Here is a 19,698-nt window from a genome sequence, read left to right on the forward strand (position 1 = left end):
CAGGGCCTTCTTGGGATGGCTGCTGGTTCCTTAAAGATCTAGTTGGCAGTGGCTGCTTGCAGAGACCCTTCTGATCTGACTCAGGAAAGAGCAAAGAACCCCAGAATCCAGAGGCCTCCGAGGGCCTCCAAGGGGGGGGCCTAGGGAAGTCGAAGCCAGGCTGGGGCTGCAGCTGGGAGCTTCAGAAGGAGCTGGAGGGAGAGCAGCCAGGGCCTTCAGAGCAATGGATCTGGCAGGTGAGGATGGCAAGGTTTGTAGCAGGGACGTGGCTTGCCCAGGCCCACATTGTGCTGCAGATGACAGGTGTCCTGCTGGGTGAGTCAGGGCTCTGGTGGGACAGCTTGGCCCCCTCAAGGAGGGAACAGGGGGCCTGCTTGGGAGGCCTCTGGCTGCAGGCAGGATCTAGAGACCTTTAGATCTGAGAAGCTCCTGTGCTGGACCCAGCTGGCCCCTGTCACCTGTAAATTGTTGATCTGAGAAAAATGTCCACACCTCCCTGAACCTGCTGCCCAGAGAATGGGATTTCTTTCCTTTTTTTCTTTTGGGGATTAAACCCAGGGTGCTTAGCCACTGAGATCCACCCCCAGCCATTTTTTGTTTTCTATTTGGAGACAAGGTCTCACTGAGTTGCTGAGGCTGGCTTTGAACTTGCGATCCTCCTGCCTCAGCCCCCCTCCCCAAGCTGCTGGGATTACAGGCGTGTGCTGCGGCACCTGATGAGAATGTGATCTCTGACATCATGAAACTTTACAGGCCTGAGATCATGACGGGTTGAAGGGGTCAGGGGCAAGGAGGGGTTCCCAGCCTGCACCGCTGGGTCCTCTGCCCCAGATGCTGGTGGCCCAGCCTGCCTCCCGCGCCCCTCGCTGCATCACCCGGTACCTGGCTTGCCCCGCAGGGCGATGGGCTCGCTGGGCTCCGAGGGGTCGCTCATGCCGTACTGGTTCATCGCCCGCACTCTGAAGACATAGGACTTGCCTTTCTCCAGGTCGAGAAGGGCGAACCTCGGGGACTTGACAGGGGTTTCTGACCTGATGGCCTCCCAGGTGCCACTCCCTATGACCGACTGAAGAGAAGGAGGAACAGCGTTGGTGAAGGGATGGCAGGGGCCTGGCTCTGGGCCACATGTCCTCAGGAGCTTGTCTCCCCCACAGGGGCTGCCTGAGCACCCCAGAGCTCTGTTCCGCTGCCTCCTCCATCTCTCCACCCGGACGCCTACTGAGCCCTCCACTTCCGCAAGTCCAGGGCTCAATCTGGGGTTTCCCAACCCGTGTGTTTGCCTTGTGCCAGAGGCACCCACACTCCCGGTGGCTTGGGCCCAAATCCTCGGAGCCCTCCTGGGCTCGGGCCTCACACCCAAATGCGTTCCATCAACAGATCTGACCAGCTCCACCTTCAAAACCTCTCCAGAGTTCAGCCATGACTTGCTACATAACCTTGATCCAGGCCAGCATCACTGGTCACCTTAGCTGTTCAGCTAGCCCCTTATCTGGCCTCTCTGTTTCTACCTTCGACTCCTTTCCGTCTTTCCTCACATGGCTGTCAAAAGCACCCTTTATGGTACAAGTCAGATTAGGCCCCTGTCTGCTCAGAACCTTCCTAAGCCCCCCGTTGACCCCAGAAAAAATGCTTCCCCACGACCTGAGCTTGGCTGCCTGTCTGGCCATGATCCAGTCCCCACTTTGTCCACCTGCCACAGCCCTGGGCCTCCCTGCTGCTCCTCAGTGGCCCAGGTCTGGCCTCAGGGCCTTTGCACTTCCTGGTCTCTCTCCTTCCTTTATTGAAAACTCGCCCTCCCAGGGAGAGCTTTCCAGAGTGCCCCTCCCAGCTCTCGACCTAAAGAGCTTTGGTTTTTCTGATTTATCTCGTTTATCCGGCTTTCCCACCCCGTGCATCGCCAGGGCCAATAGTTCGGGCCCGTGGGATGAATCGTTGAATAAATGGACGAGGTCTCACAACCGTCTTGCCAGATAGATGTTAGTTTCCCCACCAGTGGGGGAAACGGGTTCAGAGGCTTTTTGGGAACTTGCCTGAAATTCGTCCCTATGGTAGATGTGGCCTTTAAACCTGCTCACTCTCCACGACCTCGGGGACCCAACAGGCTTGTCCACCCTGAGCCTCTGGGCAGATGGAGGGTGAAGGGCCAGGGGTGACTTGGGCAAGTGAGGCCCGAGGAGACCGTTTCTGCCGAGTCTGGACCCAAGTGTTGGGGCCCAGGAGCACCAGGGGAGCCACTGTCCCTGCCTCCCTGTCTTTCCTCTCCAGGCTTCCAGTGGCCTAGAACCCAGCGAGGCCCAGAAAGTAGCTTCAAGGAACACCTCTGAGCATGGTGCCCTGGCTGTCTCTGCTTGTTTTAATAAGTCTGGTCCTCCCACAAACCCTGCGAGCTGTGTGTGATTTTACCCAAAAAGAAACTGAGGCAGCAAGAACTAAATAACTTGGGAGTGGGAAGATGGTCCCTTTGGATAACCAGGGCTAGGGACTCCTCCCTGGAAATATCTGGTTCTTTTATTCTGGAAGCCTTTACTGTTACCTGCTGTGTACCAGGCACTGTTCTGGGCACAGTGAGTAAAGAGAAGAGAAACTTAGTCTCTGCCTTTAGGGAGAGGAGTCAAGGACACTTCTCAGGAAGCATTCACAGCCCAGGGGCTGTGGCCTCTGACTGTGTGTCTTATTTCATCCTCCTAGGGCAGGTTTTTCCCTTTGGGAGGGAGGAAGCTCAGATAAGTTAGGAAACTGGCTGAGGATCACACAGCGGAAACCTGGATCCGAATAGATCTTAACACCCGTGCGGTGTTCTATTCTGCCGCCTCCCCAGCTCTGAATCCACCCCAGATGAATGGGTCCACCTCCCTCCCAGTGTGCCCTGCCCCTCTCTGTGTCCAGTGAGGACTGACCTCGAGTGCTGGACACTGGCAGGTGGGCAAAAGCCTGTGTCACTGGCTGGTGGGCAAAAGCCTGGCTTCCCTCCCATCATGGCCCTGCCAAGAAGATGCATGTGACCTGACACCAGTGACTGGGGGCAGGGGTGCTCAGGGAACGGTGGATATTGTTGTCTGCACCTCTTGATTTTATGTATTTCATGAACAGCCTTAGGAACTGCTGTCATTAAGTAACTAATCTCTCAGGGTTAGTGGGAAAGGCCATTTAATCCATCCCCCTGCCTCTGTGTTAGGGAAGTCTTTTTTGTTCTCTGAAGCCCCCCCCCCCAGGGACACTGCCTGGGGTTTCTGAGTACCCAGTGCTTCCCAGCACCCCGGGTTCACTTCCCAGGCTGGGTCCTCGGGGCTCCCACCTTCTCCAGGGAGTACTGCAGCGGGGCTTTGCCCCGGGGGCGCGGCTCATCCCAGCCCAGAACCACGTAGGCCTCTCGGATCTCGCTGGCGTGGACGTTGGTCGGGGGTGAAGGAATGGTCACAGCATCTGGAATTGGAGTCACCCGGGGCAGAGACGGGTGGGCGCTCAGAGACCCCTCATCTCAGCCCCTCATTCCACAGAGGAGCGAGCCGGAGCCCAGAGAGGGGCAGGAATTTGCTCCAGACCACACAGCGAGGCCAGGCAGAGCTGATGCCAGACCCTGGTCTCCTGATGCCCTGCTCGGGGCTCTTCCTTAGGGACCGCCTCCTCCAGGAGAGGCAGAGCCAGGCAGGACACAATGACCCCGGCACCTGTGCCTCTTCTGACTGACCCTCTCCCCTTACGTCCCGGCACCCTGAGCATTGACGGTTTCTGTGCTTTGCCAGCCTGTGCCTGCTCTGGGGGACAGGACCGTAGGAGCTGACTGGAGGCCTGGGCCTGCGAGGGGCACTCATACCTTCAAAGTCATCCATGCTGACCGTGATCTTGCTGCCCAGGTCAAAGGGGATCTCTAGGAAGGAGGATGGAGCACGTGGGGTGGGTCAGGAGGCAGCCAGGGCATGCCCCACCCCGGGTTCTGAATGCAGCCTGGTCCTGGCTGGGCAGCCCTCACTCTGTGACCTCAGGCGGGTGCCCTCTGGGCCCAGATTTCTCTGGAGCCCAAAGTGGAGCCCTGCTGCTCTCAGGCCGAGAGATGCTCTGTCTCTCGAGGCAAGTGGGGACAGACAGGAGGCATGATGGGCCTGGGCATGACTGAGCAGTGACTCCCGAGGCTGAGAGGGCCGGGTCCCCACGCTCCCCCAGGCAGGGGTCCTGAGGGCAGCCCCTTCTCCTCCATCAGGCTGAGGACCTGAGGAAGCCGTAGTCCTCCCTGGACTGGTGCCTCCTGTGGGTGGGTTCAGCAGACTGGCTGCACCTTCCCCCTCAGGCTAGGGCTCCCTGGGGCCTGGGGTGTGTCTTCCCCTTAGAGTGAGGCTGTGTCTCCCGGGTGAGGCGCTCCTGAGCATGCCCTGACTGATGCTCCAGAACGTCTTCAGGGCCTCTGTCCTTACCCATCTTCCTCCGAGCTGCGTCATAGTCGTCCATGACGACCACTTCCGAGGCCTTGGAGGGGAGGCTGCTGCCCGCCCTGCTGATGGCTCTCACCCGGAACCGATAGCTCTGGCCTTCCACGAGGCCTTGGATTGGGCACCGACAGGTCCCCCCGGGGGCCTCGTGGCAGGGCACCCATTCACTGGAGTCACCCTGGCACCTGTGGGAGACAGGCTCTGGCTTCAGCCCCAGCCGGCGCCTTAAGCCCTCCAGGTTTGCGCCTCTCCTGGGCTGTGCTCCGGGCCTGGGGCTGTGCCTCCCGCCCACCCTCACCCCTGCTCACCACAGTCCTGCCAGCTCGGACGATCGTGCCACCAATGGGCATTGCCCTCAGAGACAGGAGCACTGTCTCCACCCCAGGTCCCCTGCTCTGAGCAGTAGAGGCAGACTTCACTGAACACTGTCCACTCCCTAATTTGGCGCCTTCTAGGTGCACCCCCAGGCCCCGGGCTCTTACACCTATGGGTGGGGGCAGCACATGTGGCTGTCACAGGCTGGACGGGGCAGTGCTCATGTGTGGGTTCAAGCCCTGCCTCCACCACTGATGAGTAGTGTGACCCGGGCACCGTCACCTCCATGTGTGGAGACATTAGAAAGTTCCCCCTCCCTCTTAGAGGACATTGTCAAGGCAAGGCACAGTCCTGGCTCAGCCTCAGGGACACATGGCCGTCCACTGTCCTGAAGGGGGAGGATTAGCAGGTTTCTCTCCAGCGGGGACCTCAGAACTGACAGTATATGAAAGAGGCACGGGTTCCGGTCCCTAGCCTTTGGTCCCCTTCCTACTGTGCCCTCTCCTCCAGGACCCGACACAGGGGAGTGGCCAGCACATTCTCATGTGCTGGGGTTTCCAGCACCCTCTGTTTTGGCCCAGAATTCTAGGCATCCGATTGACACAGGTTTGAAGCATGGACGCCTCTTCTGCCCCGAAATCATCCAACTCGGTCAACCTCCTGCCCTGGGCCAAGAAGCAGGGGAGGCTTCCCGGAGGCCAGGCACGGGGCCTCCTTTCTCTTGTGGCCGCCACTCTTGTTCTCGCTACCAGGCAGAATTCTACCCTGGGGACGCGGCCTCTCCAGAGACCCGCTCACCTCTCGATGGAGTAGCCCGTGATGGGGCTGCCCCGGGTGTCGCTGGGCGGGGTCCAGGTCAGGATGAGGCCGTCTCTGTTCACGTGCAGGCACTGGACGTTCAACGGGGAGCCTGGGGCCCCTGGGTTCTCGGCTGCAGCATCTGACACCGAGAGGGAGCACAGAGGCTCGGTCAGCGAGCCCCACAGTGACCTCCCACTTAGGTAACGTGCCCAAGGTCACCCAGCTAGAGAAGTGGCCAAGCCAGGAGTCAAACCCAGATGGGAAGGTTTAGGCGGCAGAACTCAATAGGTGACCAGAAGGACCCAGCCTACCCGCAGCCCACCTCCCCAGTCCCCACCCACTCGGCCTCTCTGCCTGTATCCTTTTTGGAGGGTCACAGGCGGCCACAGGGATTCTTAGACAGGATCTAACCTGAGGCCCCAGGAGAGGCAGATGGCCAGCAAGTCCAGGGTGGAGCCTTGGCCTCTGGGTCCTAGCAACCCACCTGCCCACCCCACGCCTCACCTCTCACGAAAACGTAGGCGCTCTGCTCCCTGGGACCAAAGGGTGAGGGCACCCTGATTGTGTAGAGTCCCTCGTCCTCCTTATAGGCACAGGACACCTTCAGGGATGCCTTACGGTCCGCGTAGAGCATCTGCCGACGTCCCGAGGACCTCAGTAGCCTACCTGTGATGGAGCAGGGGGTCCAGCATGAGTTTGGGGGATCCTGGCTTTAGCAGCTCTGCAGGGCTGGAGGCCTGGCTGGGCAGAGAGAGAGCCTGGTGTGGCTACAGTCTGGGGTCCAGCTCAGGTAGGGGTGGGGACTTCAGGACTCCGCCAAGGTAGTAGTTGGAATCTGCAGAAAGCTGGGGGAGGGGCAGGGCTTGGTGGGCATGGTGGGGGTGGTGGGCAAGGTGGGGGTGGGTTCAAGGCCAAAGTGGAGGTCCAGGGAAATGGCTGGCAAGGGGAGGAACTGGGGGTTCTATGAGGAAGGGAGAGAGGGTTCTGTATGCGATCAGGGGTTCAAAGAAGGGGAGCTTATTGAAAGTGAGGGGGGCTCAGTGGTAGGACCTGGGAGCTTAATAAAGGAGGCCCCCTTTACAGAGCCCCCGGGTTGAGGGCTGGGGCTCCATATGGGGGCCAGGGTCTCGTGGAGAGAGTTGGGGTCTCTCAGTGAGGAGGGCAGAGGGCCGGTTGAGGGGCTCCATGGGTGGGATGTCAGTGAGTTGATAGGGACTCTCAGGGACTCTGGGGGGTGCAGGGAGTGGCCAGCCCGGCCCCTGGGGAGCCATCCCTCTCTTTGCTCTGAGCAGAGAGGCACTTCCTTCCTGCCAGCGCCTCTATTCTAGATGACCCACAGGTTTGGGGGACATCCCAGCCTTGTTACCGCAGCTGTTCCTCAGGGCTCGGGTGACTTCCACACCTCCCCTCCCCCGTGTCCCCAGCAGGTGCAGCTCTGGGATGAGAGCCAAGGGTGCTGGGGTGGGGGAAGCTGTGCTCCTCGACCTTTGGCTGCAGGCTGGTCACGGATGGGGCAGGAAGCCCAGCTGTCCTTCTCCCCCCTGCTGGGTCACCTCTTCCTGCTTAGCTGAGTCCTTGTCACGGTCCTGGCCTGGGACATCCCCAGAGGTCTCCTAACAGTCATTTGCCTGGCACCCCCATGGCACCCTGACTCTGGGGAGTCCTGGACACAGCAGGCTGCTCCGAGCAAGGTCCTGCTGCTGTTCAGATGCCCTGGGTGGTCATGGGGCACGGGGAGGGAGGAGCCAGTGCCCAGCCTCAGGGGCCTGGGCTGTGCCCAGGGCTTCCTCCTGGTCCCCAGCTCATGCTCCTCTATACCCACTGCCTGCCCAGGCCCCAGCTCAGGCCTAGCACTCCGTGGGTGCTTGGGGCCCCCACCTGACTCTGCTCCTGTCCTCCTTGGCACCCACAAGGCAGCTGGTGCTGGGTGGGGGAGGGGCACGTCTGAGTCTCATGGGGGAGGGTCTCAGCCTCTGGGCCTTTTCTGGCTTCTGGCCTCTCTGGGGGGTGCCTCTGAAGGCCGGGGGTCCTCACCATCTCGGAACCACTGGATGTTCTGCTCCGCGTCTAACATGTCCTCCGAAAACAAGCAGGACAGGGAGAAAGGCTCCTTCTCACGGGCGAAGACGGGCCTCAGCACCGACGTGAATTCCACGTTGGGCCCAAACAGCGATTCTGGGACAGGGACAGAAATCCAGGGCAGAAGTTGTCTGAGATGCCACCCCGACCTGGGGCCTGGGTGGGAGGGAGGCCCTGGGCGTCCCTGTGCCTGTGGGTTGGGACTCAGCTCTCCCAGCACAGTACTGACAAGGCAAGAGGGGCCTGGCCCCGGGGGGGCGGGGGAGTAGGGGGCAGATAAGCCCCAAGAGCAATACCCCAGGGCCGAGGCCGGTCTCCTTCGTTTTTTGCCTTTGTGACCCAGTTTTGGTCAAAGGGCAGCTCAGACTCTGGGCGCAGCTGCGGGGTCGGTCATGAGGGTCGTTCCTAGTGGACAGCGCTTTGTGGACAGTGGATGGGTCTGTTCTGACAAGGACTACAGGGAGACCAAAGCCTAACTAAGGAGTCCCCGACACCCTCTCCCAGTGAAGGCCCACCCCCACCCCGCCCACTTACTTAAAAAAATTTTTTTTTCAGTACTGGGGATTACACCCCGGGGCACTCCCCCACTGAGCCACATCCCAGCCCTTTTTATTTTTGAGACAGGGTCTCGCTAAGTTGCTGAGGCTGGCCTAGAACATGCCATCCTCCTGCCTTGGCCTCCCAAGTAGCCCCCAGCTCACTTACTTTTAAAGATCTCTGAATCGAAGCCAGCATCCTTCCCCAGGTAAGCTGAAAATCAACACAGACGGAGTTGGACAGCGTTCAGACCCCACATTCCTACAGGTTTGGGGGGCATGGCCCTGATGTGGGTTCAGGTCCTGGGCTGTCAGTGGCCCCTGTGGCCGATTCTCTGTCAGTGGAACCAGGTCAGGAATTCCTACCTGGTGATGGGGGTGGGGTTAGGAATGAATGAGATCCCGAGAGTCAAGCCTTCAGCGGGAGCCTGACACACAGTAGGTGCTCAGTAAATGCTGGTTTCCCTCTTCTGTCCCAACTGGCTCCAGGACACACAGTGTCTTCATAGAGGTGGAGCCTGGTCAGGGACACTGGGCTTTCTGGTGGGATCAGCACTGACAGCCCATCAGAGGCTTAAGGGTGCGATCCACGTGACCCCCGGGGATGGGCAGGAGCCGCCATGGCGCCCACAGTGCTTACCAAGCGCTTTATGCTAATTTGATTACTCCTCACCCGGCCCTGTCTGTTGCTGCCGTTGTCCTCGTACAGATGAGGAACCTGGGGCAGAGTCACCCAGCGAACCCCAGGGTCCTGAGGCCAGGATGACCCCCCCCCCCGTCCCTGGAAAGGTCCTCCCTGAGTGAGGTCCAGCAGGGCAGGAGGCTGCCCCAGTGGTACAGAGGCCAGTGGGAGACTCGGGGCGGGGCGGGGGGAGATGAGGAAGACCAGGGCCCTGCCTCCCAGCCTGGGGCCTTCCACTCAGACCCCGAAGTCACCATGCAGATGAGGGGTGGTGGGGTCGAGGGGAGTCCTGAGCAGGGGCTGGCGAGAGTCTGAGCTCATGGACCTGCAGCTGTTGGCCCTGACGGAGGGAAGGACAGGGATGTGGGGGGCGGGTGGACAGAGAGGCAGGGTCCTGCTGTCTGACCTTGGACTTGGCTCTGGCCAAGGCCTACGGGGCAGCTCAAGTTTCCACTCAGAACCTGGCCTGGCAGCCAGGACAGCGGCCTTCCAAGAGCTATTTGAGGAACAGGGCAGAGGGCGGGGAGGCTGCGAAGGACAGTTTAACAAGGCCTGTGGCTGTGGGGAGGGCGGGGCTGGCCCCAGCCTGTCCACTGCCCAGGACAGCTGCCCTGGGTCAGGGGGAGAGGCTTCTCACTCCCGGGGGCCCTGAGGGCAGGGTCCGTAGGTAGACCCCTGGACAGTGCCCTGCCCTGGTGGCCCAGAGGGACAGGGGAGCTATCCTTTCCCAAGGGCCTACTGTGTTCCAAGCGCCATCTGCGTCATCTCATCTAATCAACACGAGCACCTAAGCCAGGTAGAGGGTCCCCTTGCACAGGTGAGCACCTATAGCTCAGAGAGGCGAAGGTCCCTGCCCAGGATCACACAGCGCGTTGAGGGCAGAGCAGGGATGGGAACTCAGGTCTGGAGAACTCCCGGGTGCCCTGCTGTGATTTCTGTTGCCCATGGGGTGACCTCCAGCAGGGGTCCAGGTTCAACTGGGAATGTACACCAGAAGCCAAGAGGGCCAGTGGGATCAGGTGGAAGTGGGGAGGCTTGGTCTTGGCCCCTGAGGACCCCTCAGCAGGGTTGGCAGGGCCAGACCACCAGGCCCTCAGCTGGATCAGGACCCGAGTCCAAGCATGCTCTTTGGAGACAGGCAGGGAAGGTCATCCTGAACAGTTGTATAGGTTGTGCCCCGCACAAAGGCATCTACTGCGAAGGCAGGCGGGGGCTGAAATTTTCCTGCCATGTCACGTGGCCTGGTGTGGGGACAGCATCCACCTGGAGGAAGGTTCCCTTTTTTCCAATTCATCTCCCAGTCCACACGAAGGTGCCATCCGTGCCAGGGATGGCCCTGAAGGCAGCCCAGGGTGGAGAGAGACGCCGTGCAGGGTGCTTGGTGCAGGGCCACAGCTCCGGGAAGGCAGACGCTGATCCCGGGCAGGGGACCTGCCTTCCACCATCAGCCACCACGCCGGCCCTGCTGCCGTGGCAGTCTGAGGGAGGAGGCTCCCACTTGCTCCAGAGGCCAGCAGGAGGCAAGCCTCCATGGCTGGCCTGATCCCCAATCCCAGGGGACACCCGTGCCAGAGGCCCACTGTCATCTGCCTGTCGTGGGTGTGGGTCTGCCATGCTCAGCCTGGGCCACTGGGGACGGCAAACTTACTGCGGACGAGGACTTTGGCGAAGGAGGAAGCCCGGCCGAAGGCGTTTTTCACCATCACAGTGTAGGTGGCCGAGTCCTCGGCGGTGACTCTGGAGAGAGAAGGAAAAGTCCCCGAGACTGCTGGGCTCCGTGGGAAATGCAGGTGCCCCTCTGTGGGTGGCCAAGACTCTATGTTTTGGGCTTGGCCTTGGCACTTCTCTATGCTTTGAGAAACTGGGGACACACACACCAGCCTCCACCACCTCAGGGGAAAAGGGCTTTGAAAATAGCATGTGCTGCATTGCGTTGTCATCAGTGACTCTGGAGGGCCAGAGAGGTGAATTGACTTGCCCAGAGTCACACAGCCACTGGAATTCTATCAAGCTTCAAGGTGATAAGCCCTCTCCTGGCACTGCCTGCTACTCAGGCCTCCTCCCTTCTTAACAGCAGCCGACAGATGTGCCCAAGGCCTATGCCCATCTGTGCCAGAGCTGGGCCAGACGCCCAGGTGTTCTCAGTCTCAAGCTTGGATCTTACCAGCAGCCAGGCCAACCCTGTCATGTTCCCGGAGGAAGTGTGGGCTGGCTCTCTCCCTGGGCATTTTGGTGACGAAGACAGCAGGCAGTAGGATGTGCACATCTGGCCCCCTCAGCAAGCCGTGAGGCTTCTTGGTTTCCCCTCACTCCCCACCATGCAGGGTGGGCACCCCTCTGTCTCATGCCAGTCTCGAGGTCCCTGGCCCTGCCTGTGTTCCCTGACTGCCCACGCCACGGGACCCCTCCCTGTGGTAGCCTGGTGTGCTCAGGTATTTATGCCCGGGTCCCCCTCTGCTTCCGGAAGGAAGGACCGGCGTCCTGTCCGTCTTCGCGTCTCTGAGGCTGAGCTGGCTGGAGTGAAGGGCTCCGTGGGTTAGAGGGAAACCCAGACCCGAGGGACTGGCCCCGCCCCAGGCCCTGCCCTGCACTACTGCACAAGTCTGGACACTTGAGCCTGTTTCCCACCTGGGATGTGGGGACAGCAGTGCTTTGGTGGTGGGCATTATGCATCATGGGTGCAAAGCTCCTCGTACAGGGCTGTGTCCCGGGAGGAACTAGACCTGGGGCAGCTGTGTGAAGGGTGCGTATCTGGGACAGTCACACCTGCATGTCCCATGTGCTTCCTCCAAGCACCCGCCTCTTCCTTCAGAATCAGGCTTACGACTTTGCATCTCCTGAAAGGCCTCTCTCCTGTGCAACTGCTTCCCTTGCACGTGTGGGTGCAGGTGTGTGTGTGTGTGTGTGTGTGTGTACGGGGGTTTCTGTCCTGGGAAGGAGCTTTCCCAGCCAGGCTCAGCACTCGGCCCGTGAACCTGAGTGCAATTTTCTCATCTTGCATTCCAAGACATGGGCACCGTGTGTGAGTGTGTGTGTGTGTGTGTGTGTGTGTGTGTGTCTAATTCCTGGGCCCCACTCAGACCGACTGAAGCTGCATCTGGGGGCAGGGGGGGGCTCCGTCTTGGGGGTCATTATTTTAATAGCACCCAACATGCAAATTTGGGGGAACAGCTGGAGGAAGGGCTCAGGGTCCTGCTCTGGCTTCAGTGGTATTGGGCCCCGGGGGTCAGGGTCTCTCCTGGCTTCTCAGCCTCACCTCCTGATCTCCAGGGTCAGCAGCCCGTAGTTGTTGGTGATCCGGTACTTTCCGGCGGGGAACAGTCGGGGGTCGATGCACACGTCATCTTTGTACCTGTGGAGACACGGTGGCTGCGGCAGGCCAGGAGGCTCTGAGCCTCTCGGACCTGGGTTCCAGCCTCAGCTGTGTGCTGCGTGCACACCTGTATTGCCCAGGGCGCCACGGTCACTGTCCCAGCCTCAGTTGTCCTGGCCTGTGCAATGGGGGTGTAACAGCAGTGGCCTCTCAGGGCCACCTTGAGGACGAAGTGAATGGTGTGGCAAGCTTCCCCAGCCTCACGCGCTGTACATCCCGAGAAGTCCATCCCCCTTCTAGGGACAGAGAAGAGCCCACAGTGGGGGCAGCTGCTCCTCCTCCTCCCAAGGCACCTCAGGGGTACCCTGGGGACCCCGTCTGGCTTTTCCCTCCTCTCGGAGGGGCCTTGCAGGGACGCTGCCCCCATCTCTGTCTCCCTTGCCGGCCCCTCAGGTTAGCTCTTCTGAATTTGGGGTGTCATTTGAATCACTTGGGGATTTAAAAATCTCCGCTGCGTGGGGCTCCGCGGTGGAGCGCTCGCCTCCCCGTGGTCTGGGTTCTGTCCCCGGCACCAAAACCAAACCAAACGCCTCCTGCCTGTGAGCACCCCAATGCCGGCCTCCGCGGAATCTGCCTCTGGCATTGCTCACGGGTGTCCAGTAGCCACTCTGCCCTGAAGGAGCGGGATTTACCCCCAGGCCACCCCGCAGGCAGCACGACTCCTGGCCCCTCTTCTGCGAGGCGTGGCCACGTGACTGACCGTCGTGGACGGCAAGTGAGGATGAATGGCATGTGGCGCTTCTGGTGACACACTCTGCCCCCTTTCATGTCCTCGGTCCTTCCTGCCTGTGGCAGGAAGAGGGCTGGGTCGCTGCTCCTCAGCACCCTGGAGACCAGGGCTGCGTGTGAGCGGATGGGGAAGGAGAAAGATCACCTCCTACTTTCTTTAAGACGTAAAACAGCCCACGCCCAGGATACATCCCAAATCGATGAAATTGAACTTCAGGAGGTGGGACATGGGCATCCGTATCTTTTAAGCTCCCCCAGGTGGTCAAACAGATCACCTGCCCTGGACACTGCCTCTGTTTTCTGTGAACTCTAGGGTATCATTCTCCCTGATATATGGGTGGGACAGTGGGGTGGCCTGGGGGTCTGGGGCCTGAAGAGTCAATGCTGGGAAGAGGGTAAATGTCAGTAAAAGTTAGGAGGCTTGGGTTCTTGACACAGTATGCTGTGTGGCATTGGGAAATTCAGTGCCCCTCTCTGGGCCTCTGTGTCCCAGAGGCCATTGTATGGTCAGTCTCATGGGGCGACCATGTGAAGGCTTCTCTCTGACCCTGAGCTGGTGATTAAGGTTGAAGAGGAGGGTGCTCCTCATTGCCAACAGAGGGCGCCCCAGACTCATGGCACTGCTTTCCTTGATCTGGCCTCGCTGTTTGTCTCCATGGCAACCAAACAGCACCACACCCACACAGTGCCCTCTTAGGAAAGGGGCCCAACTAAGTCTCCTATGGGGAGGGGCCTAATCTGGGCACCCAATCTCTCTGGCTCTCCCAGGTCCCAGGGCCAGGAATAGACCCCACCCCACACCTGTCAGGAACATTCCAGACACCTCAGGCCAGCTGGGCTCTGTAGCCGCTGCCGCTGTGGACACAGATGCTCAGCCTGCCCTGCCCCTGGGCCGCTGTGTCCCCACTCTCCGTGCAGCCAGGCGGGCGAAGGCCGGGCTGTGAGAACAGTGCAAAGTGACATCCCATAATAGAACCACATTAACAGAGACCACTGAGGTGAGGAGAGAGCCCAGAACCTGGCTCAGAGAGGCCCTCGGGAAGGAGTGAGGTCTCTATCATTTATCTGAGTCTCCTCTGCACATATTTTGATGTTGGATTTTACTTTGAAGGCTGCTTCGACTGTGAGGCTGCTTCTAACTGGCCTCAGATAACCTGGCCAGAGCCCCAGAGCCCCAGAGCCCCAGAGCCCCAGAGCCCCAGAGCCCCAGAGCCCCAGAGCCTGGGTTTTAACATGCTGGTCTTTAACAGCATGGGTCCCTGGGGTCCTCTCTGGGCGCGCTGTGGACCCCTCACCTGTCCCGTTGTGGAGGACGGTGGGTGCTGCCCCCCAGCTCTGCACACTCCAGGGGTCCATGGCTGGGCAGTCAGGTGTCCCCAGAGTGCGCCAGCCCACCGCCCACACTACCTCCCTCCCCTCTCCTCTCCTTTCCTGTGTCCCTGGAACCCCCAGGGTGTTGGGGCCCCCTGGATGCCCTGACCTGGGTTCCCGTCTCCTCCCGTGGAGCTCCAGGCAGAGATGCTGGGAGCCCCCTGGGGTCGTCCTCCCCCAGGCTCCTCGAGAACAAATCCCTGCCCTTCCTCCACGGCAAACTGGGTCCTTTCTCAGGGACACCACTTCAAGTCCCTTCAGCCAAGTGTTTGCCTCGCTAGAGTGAGGCTGCGCGTTTGGGTCCCCTTGGTGCCTCTGCATCCAGAAGGTGCTCATTAATTGCTGAATGAATGGATTTGCCTGACCAGCCAGGATCTTCTGACCTAGGGCTGGGTTTCTCCCAGGGCCTGAATGGAACCTCTGGAGGCCAATCCCAGGACGTCAGTGGCCCTGCCCGAGGGGCGCGTGGAAAGCCATGCGCTGGGCCAGGAGCTGCGGGGCCACCTGAGCCGCTGGGGCAGGAGGGGGCCGGGCCTGGTTTCCACCCTCTTAAGAAATGTCTGGCTCTCTGTGGTGGCAACCTTGTTGGCAGGAGTGGAAACTATTTCCCCACCAGAGGCTTCCGCAGAATGCCAAGACGGGGGCCTCAGGTCTTGGCTGCGGGGCCCGACAGCTGAGGCTCTGACCTCTACTTAGCCCACGCTGGTGCTGGAAGCTCTCCTACTATGGGACCAATATACACGTAGGGACTTCCTGGCCCTGTGGAACCCCAGCTCCCGGCCCAGCGCCCAGTGTGCTTCTCTGAATAAGAGCTGGTTGGCAGTGAGGAGCCCCAAGGCTGACTCCCTCGAGACGCCTCTCTTGGTTGCTCCTGGCCTAAGTGTGTTCTCTTCCTGAGCACTCTGTGCATTTAAGAGAAATTACAGCGTAATGACTACTGTCGGGCTCTCTAGGCCAGTGGGAGGAGTTTCAGCTTGGAGGCAGGAGCCCTGAGTTTGAATCCTGGCTCATGCTGGCTGTGTGACCTTAGGTAAGTCACCTCACCTCTCTGGGCCTTGATAGCCTCTCCTGAGAAAGGGGCAACAGTCTCCCTCTCTGAGTAGCTCTGAGGCTCAAATGAGAGAAAAGCGCTGGGTCAGTGTAAAGTGAGTCCAAGTACAAAATGCTGCTTTTGTCTTGTGTTCCTGGTTATCTGTGTGCTTGTCTTCTCACTCCTGTTAGACCACAGTCTGTTCACCCTGGAGATCGGGCTCCTATGCCAAGGAGGAGCCGTCCTGCCGCGGCGGCCATTTCTGCCCTTCACCTCCTCTGTGATCTGGAATGTGACCCACGAATGCACTTCTCTGTGACCCCCGTTCTCTCTGGCCTGAGCACTCCCTGAGGGTGACACTCTGGGTCTTTCCTGCGTCCAGGGCCTGAGTCGGGGCCTGAGATGGTGACACTCTTAGTACGAATTTGTCAAACCCCTTCCTCGCTCCCAGGTGCCTGGCAAAGGGCCTCAGGCGCAGGGGAACTGGGTACACGGTGGCTCCACCGTGGCATGACATGTCTCCCTCCAGGGCCTGGCTGTGCCAGCCCACCTAACCCAGCTGGGCCTAGCTCCGGGGTTTTGCTATGGCCACGCTCCCACCAACGGCGCCCCCCGCTTCCCCGGCCCTCTTTAAGTTCTGAGGTCCTCTGTGTTGTTGAGAATGTCTGCTGCAGGCAAGCAGAACGGCCCTCAGCCCATTCTACAGCTCGGACAGCGAGGCTGGACCAGAAAGGTCAAGACACATGCCTGAGATCAACTCAGCAGAGAGAGAAGGCCGCGCCTGGGCACGGGCTCCTGCCCAGGCCTGAGTCCCTTCCCGCCGCCTCTCCCACTGCCCCGGCCACTGTCCTGCCTCCTGCCATCATCCTCCCACCCCTGAGACCCGGGGCTCGGAGCAGCTCCTCCCAGCGCCACCAGCATCATGTTTTTACAAGGCTGCCCCTCCGTGGCCTGTCTCCCAGCCCCCGCTGGAGGGAGGCTAAGAATAACCCAGGTCTTTGGCTCCCCAGCTGTTGCTATTGGGGGTGGCAGAGCTCAGGGTCTGTGGCGTGTGGCTTTGGGGGAGCCCCTGGGGAGGCGTTGGGCTATGGGGCACTCTGGGGCTGGGCCGCTTACCAGGTGACCTGGGGTGGCGGCGAGGCCTGGACGGTACAGGTCAGCAGCACCGTGGTGTGCTCCCAGACGGCGTGGGAGCGGAGCGGGATCCAGAACCAGGGTCCCCGGCCTGCGCACAGCTCCCTCAGCTCCTGGGCCTCCCGGACCTTCTCCTCTGTCTGGAGGGGGGCGGGCATGCGTGACTCCTGGTGACCTGTCTCCCCACCTTTGCTCCCGTCCCCCTTCCTTGCTGCCCAGACTCTGGAGTCAGACCCTGGGGGCTGGCCCTCCAGTCAAGGGGCAGTGCTGCCCAGTGGGCAGGGGGCGGGCTGGGCTGGGTTGGGGCCTGACTCTGCCCCTTACTAGCTGTGCACCACGGGCAGGGCCTCAGTTTCCTTACCTGAGAAATGGGGGTGATGATCCTATTTGCTCCACCCCACGGGATTTAGCCCTGAAGATGTGACATACGTGAGAAAGCCCTTGGAGGTGTGCCCTGGGAGGGGCCGGGGAGTGGCTTCAGTGCCTGGTGTGTCAGGGAGGCGTTCCCTGGGGCTCTCTGGGTTCTACAGTTGGGAAGGTGACTCACTGTCCCCACCTCAGCCCTGGGAGCCCTTAGAACCCCATCTGTGCTTCAATTGAGAAACTGAGGCTCAGGAACAGCAAGCCACTTGCCCCAGGTCGCACAGCGAGAGGGTGGAGGCACCAGGGCTCCAGCCCAGGGCCCGTCTTCCCCCGCGTGCCTCTCGACAGGGGACACAGTGCAGGTGGGGCCTTGCGGTGGTCACAGGGGCAGCGGGGCTCCCAGCCCACACTCTCACCCGCAGCCTCAGCGCCTTCCAGTCGCGTCTCTGGCGCAGCAGCCGCCGGGTCCGCAGGAAGGCCAGCTCCGTGCGCTCCCAGTCGTTGCCGAAGCCCACCCGCTTCTGCCCGCGCTCCTCCAGCTCCACGGCCGAGGTCTGGCGCCTCAGCTGGGCTTCCCTGCCGTGAGAAGGCCGGCAGGGCCCCGGCTGTCCTGGCCAGTTCTGTCCCCAAGGCCGGCAATGCTGGTGGCACCTCACGCTTCTTGAGCAAAAGCACCTCTTTGCTTCTGGTCCTGCCTCCAAACGTCCTGAGGGGGCCCTGCTTGCAGCTGGTGCTCAATAAAAGCTTGGCTACGTTAGGGCCTTGGCTACGTTAGGGGCCTGCGCAGACCTTGTCGGCCTGTGTTCTCCACGGCGGGTGGACAGGCATTGGTGGCCCCACTTCACAGGACCTTAGGTTAGTGATTGGCTTCAGGCCAGTAAGATGGTGGCCGTCACCTCCCAGCCTAGGCCCCTGCCCAAAGCCACATGCTGCCTGTGACGTGTCACTCTCAGAGGCCTTCCCCACCTGTGGACAACCTGTGTGTGACCTGCGGCTGTTACTGGCTCCTCCTCCACTCTCAGCCCCTCCCTCACTGTCGGTGATGGGGCGGCCCCTCCCCTGGTGGGGACCCTTCCACAGGGCAGTGGCTTTGGGGCGAGATGGCTCTGGGCTTTTTCTTGATGTGGAAGTTTGGGCGGGTTCTGTAAGCTCCCTGTGGGAGCCCTGCAGGGAGGCAGGGGACTGGACAGGATGGCCCCTCCTTGGCCAGGGAGGTCGTGCGACTTACCAGGACACCTCTGAGGAGGCCGTCAGGGCCAGGGCAGCGGCCAGGGCGTAGTCGGCAGCGCTGAACTGATGCTCTTCCTCACTGCACCAGGAGAGGAGGGCTGTGACTCCTGAGGACTGGCTCAGGGGCCCCTGAGACCAGGGCTGCACCTTAGGGCGCCAGCCGGCAGGCCAAGGCCCCTCCTCAGACAGGGACCTCTGGGGGCCGGCCTGGGCCTCCCTCTTCAGGATGGGATCTCGGGAAGGACGGCTGTGCCTCCCCTTCAGACTGGGACCTCTGGAGGGCTGGCCACGCCTCCCACCTCTGCCTGGGGACCCCGGGGAGGTGGCTGCCCCACCTGCTGCGGAAGGTCCTCTTGCTCACGGAGGAGCCCATGTGCAGGCTGTGCTGTCGCTCCTCCCTGTGCTCCTCCTCCTGCCGGTGTTCCAGCCTGTGCACCTGCACGGCCTGGGGGGGCTGGGTCCCCCCCGCGCTTTCCAGGCTGTGGGGCAGAGTCATGGCTGCGAGGGCGACAACCTGCCAAGGCCAAGGTGCACGGTCATTCCACCAGGCATCTGCCTGCATCTCTGCCAGGGCCAGGGGCCAGGGGCTCTCTCTCTCGGGGTGACAGGGGACCCGAGGCTTGTGAGGGAGAGGGACCTGCTTGTGATGGCAGAGGCAGGCTGTCACTGGGGAGTCACTGGCCCTGCTGTGCAAGGCCACCTAGGACACAGAGCCGGCAGGTGCCCACTGTCCTGCCATTGCCCACGGCTTCCTCCCCTGGACAGCTCTTCTCCTCCTCCTGGTCTCCGGTCCAACCTGAGATGCTGGCCACACAGTGGTTTGTTGCAGGGACTCTAGGGCCAGCCTGTAGGCATGACCCTCTGATCCTCACCCCTTACTCCAGTTCACAAGCATGTGGCCTTGGACCCTGTGACTTGGTTTCTTCACCTGTAAAATGGGTCTACCACTCCTCATGTGGCTGCAAAGGTCAGGGGAGGCCTGGTACTTAGCCATGACCACAGGTCACCTGGTGGCCTCCCTGAATGCTCCCACACCCTCTCCAGGTGGGGATTCTGGTGGGCAGGCTCCCCTGGGAGGGCCCTGCCTGGACTTGGGGAAGGGAGTGGTCAAGGAGAGACTGCCCCCCCGCCTTCCTCCTGTGCTAGCCCCACCCTTCCAGAAAGGCCCCTGGAGGTGACCATGTGTGGAGACAATCCTGTGACCTGGGTGTGAACAAAGCACCCGGGAACCTTTCTCTGGGTCCATGACAGGGAACTTGAGTCCAGTGAAAGGGGCCCGCGGGGTGTCGGGGGCTCAGGCTGCTGAGGGTCAGCCTCAGTGGGCCCCTGTGCCTTCCAGTTCCTAAATGTTTTTTCCCTCTGCGGGTCTAAGCCGAGGCCCTCGGGGTGGAGGGTGGACAAAGGCAGAGTGAGCCACCACCAAGACCTGTCCCTGAAGTTCCCTTGGCTCCTGCCCAGGCTCTCAGCGGAACCAGCTGACGGTTACCCCTTCGGCTTCGTGTCTGGCTCCTCCCAATGGAAGAGGATCTCTCTGCACCCGAGAAATCGCCAGCCCTGCTCGTCCACCTCTCTTCCTCCCAACCCCGGAGGAGACTGCTGGAAACCTGCGTGCGTGGAGCTGGACGCCCGTT

General features: G+C 61.0%; 1 protein-coding gene across 1 annotated transcript in view; it reads right to left on the reverse strand.

Moving 5' to 3' along the window:
• Myom3 (myomesin 3) overlaps nucleotides 1-18,563 on the reverse strand; it is a 40,170-nt gene extending 21,607 nt beyond the window's left edge. Inside the window, exons 1-14 of the mRNA XM_027937455.2 lie at nucleotides 18,403-18,563; nucleotides 18,066-18,146; nucleotides 17,254-17,413; nucleotides 16,457-16,614; nucleotides 12,094-12,189; nucleotides 10,486-10,574; nucleotides 8,325-8,369; nucleotides 7,575-7,715; nucleotides 6,045-6,206; nucleotides 5,538-5,679; nucleotides 4,410-4,609; nucleotides 3,815-3,868; nucleotides 3,296-3,423; nucleotides 883-1,066 (exon numbers count right to left, since the gene is read on the reverse strand). Coding sequence (XP_027793256.2) covers nucleotides 883-1,066; nucleotides 3,296-3,423; nucleotides 3,815-3,868; nucleotides 4,410-4,609; nucleotides 5,538-5,679; nucleotides 6,045-6,206; nucleotides 7,575-7,715; nucleotides 8,325-8,369; nucleotides 10,486-10,574; nucleotides 12,094-12,189; nucleotides 16,457-16,614; nucleotides 17,254-17,413; nucleotides 18,066-18,146; nucleotides 18,403-18,563 — 1,801 coding nt within the window. The remainder of the gene's footprint in view (nucleotides 1-882; nucleotides 1,067-3,295; nucleotides 3,424-3,814; nucleotides 3,869-4,409; nucleotides 4,610-5,537; nucleotides 5,680-6,044; nucleotides 6,207-7,574; nucleotides 7,716-8,324; nucleotides 8,370-10,485; nucleotides 10,575-12,093; nucleotides 12,190-16,456; nucleotides 16,615-17,253; nucleotides 17,414-18,065; nucleotides 18,147-18,402) is intronic.
• Between the last annotated feature and the right edge of the window lie 1,135 nt (nucleotides 18,564-19,698).

This window comes from Marmota flaviventris, chromosome 10 (assembly GCF_047511675.1).
Source record: "Marmota flaviventris isolate mMarFla1 chromosome 10, mMarFla1.hap1, whole genome shotgun sequence".
Classification (NCBI taxonomy): Eukaryota; Metazoa; Chordata; class Mammalia; order Rodentia; family Sciuridae; genus Marmota; species Marmota flaviventris.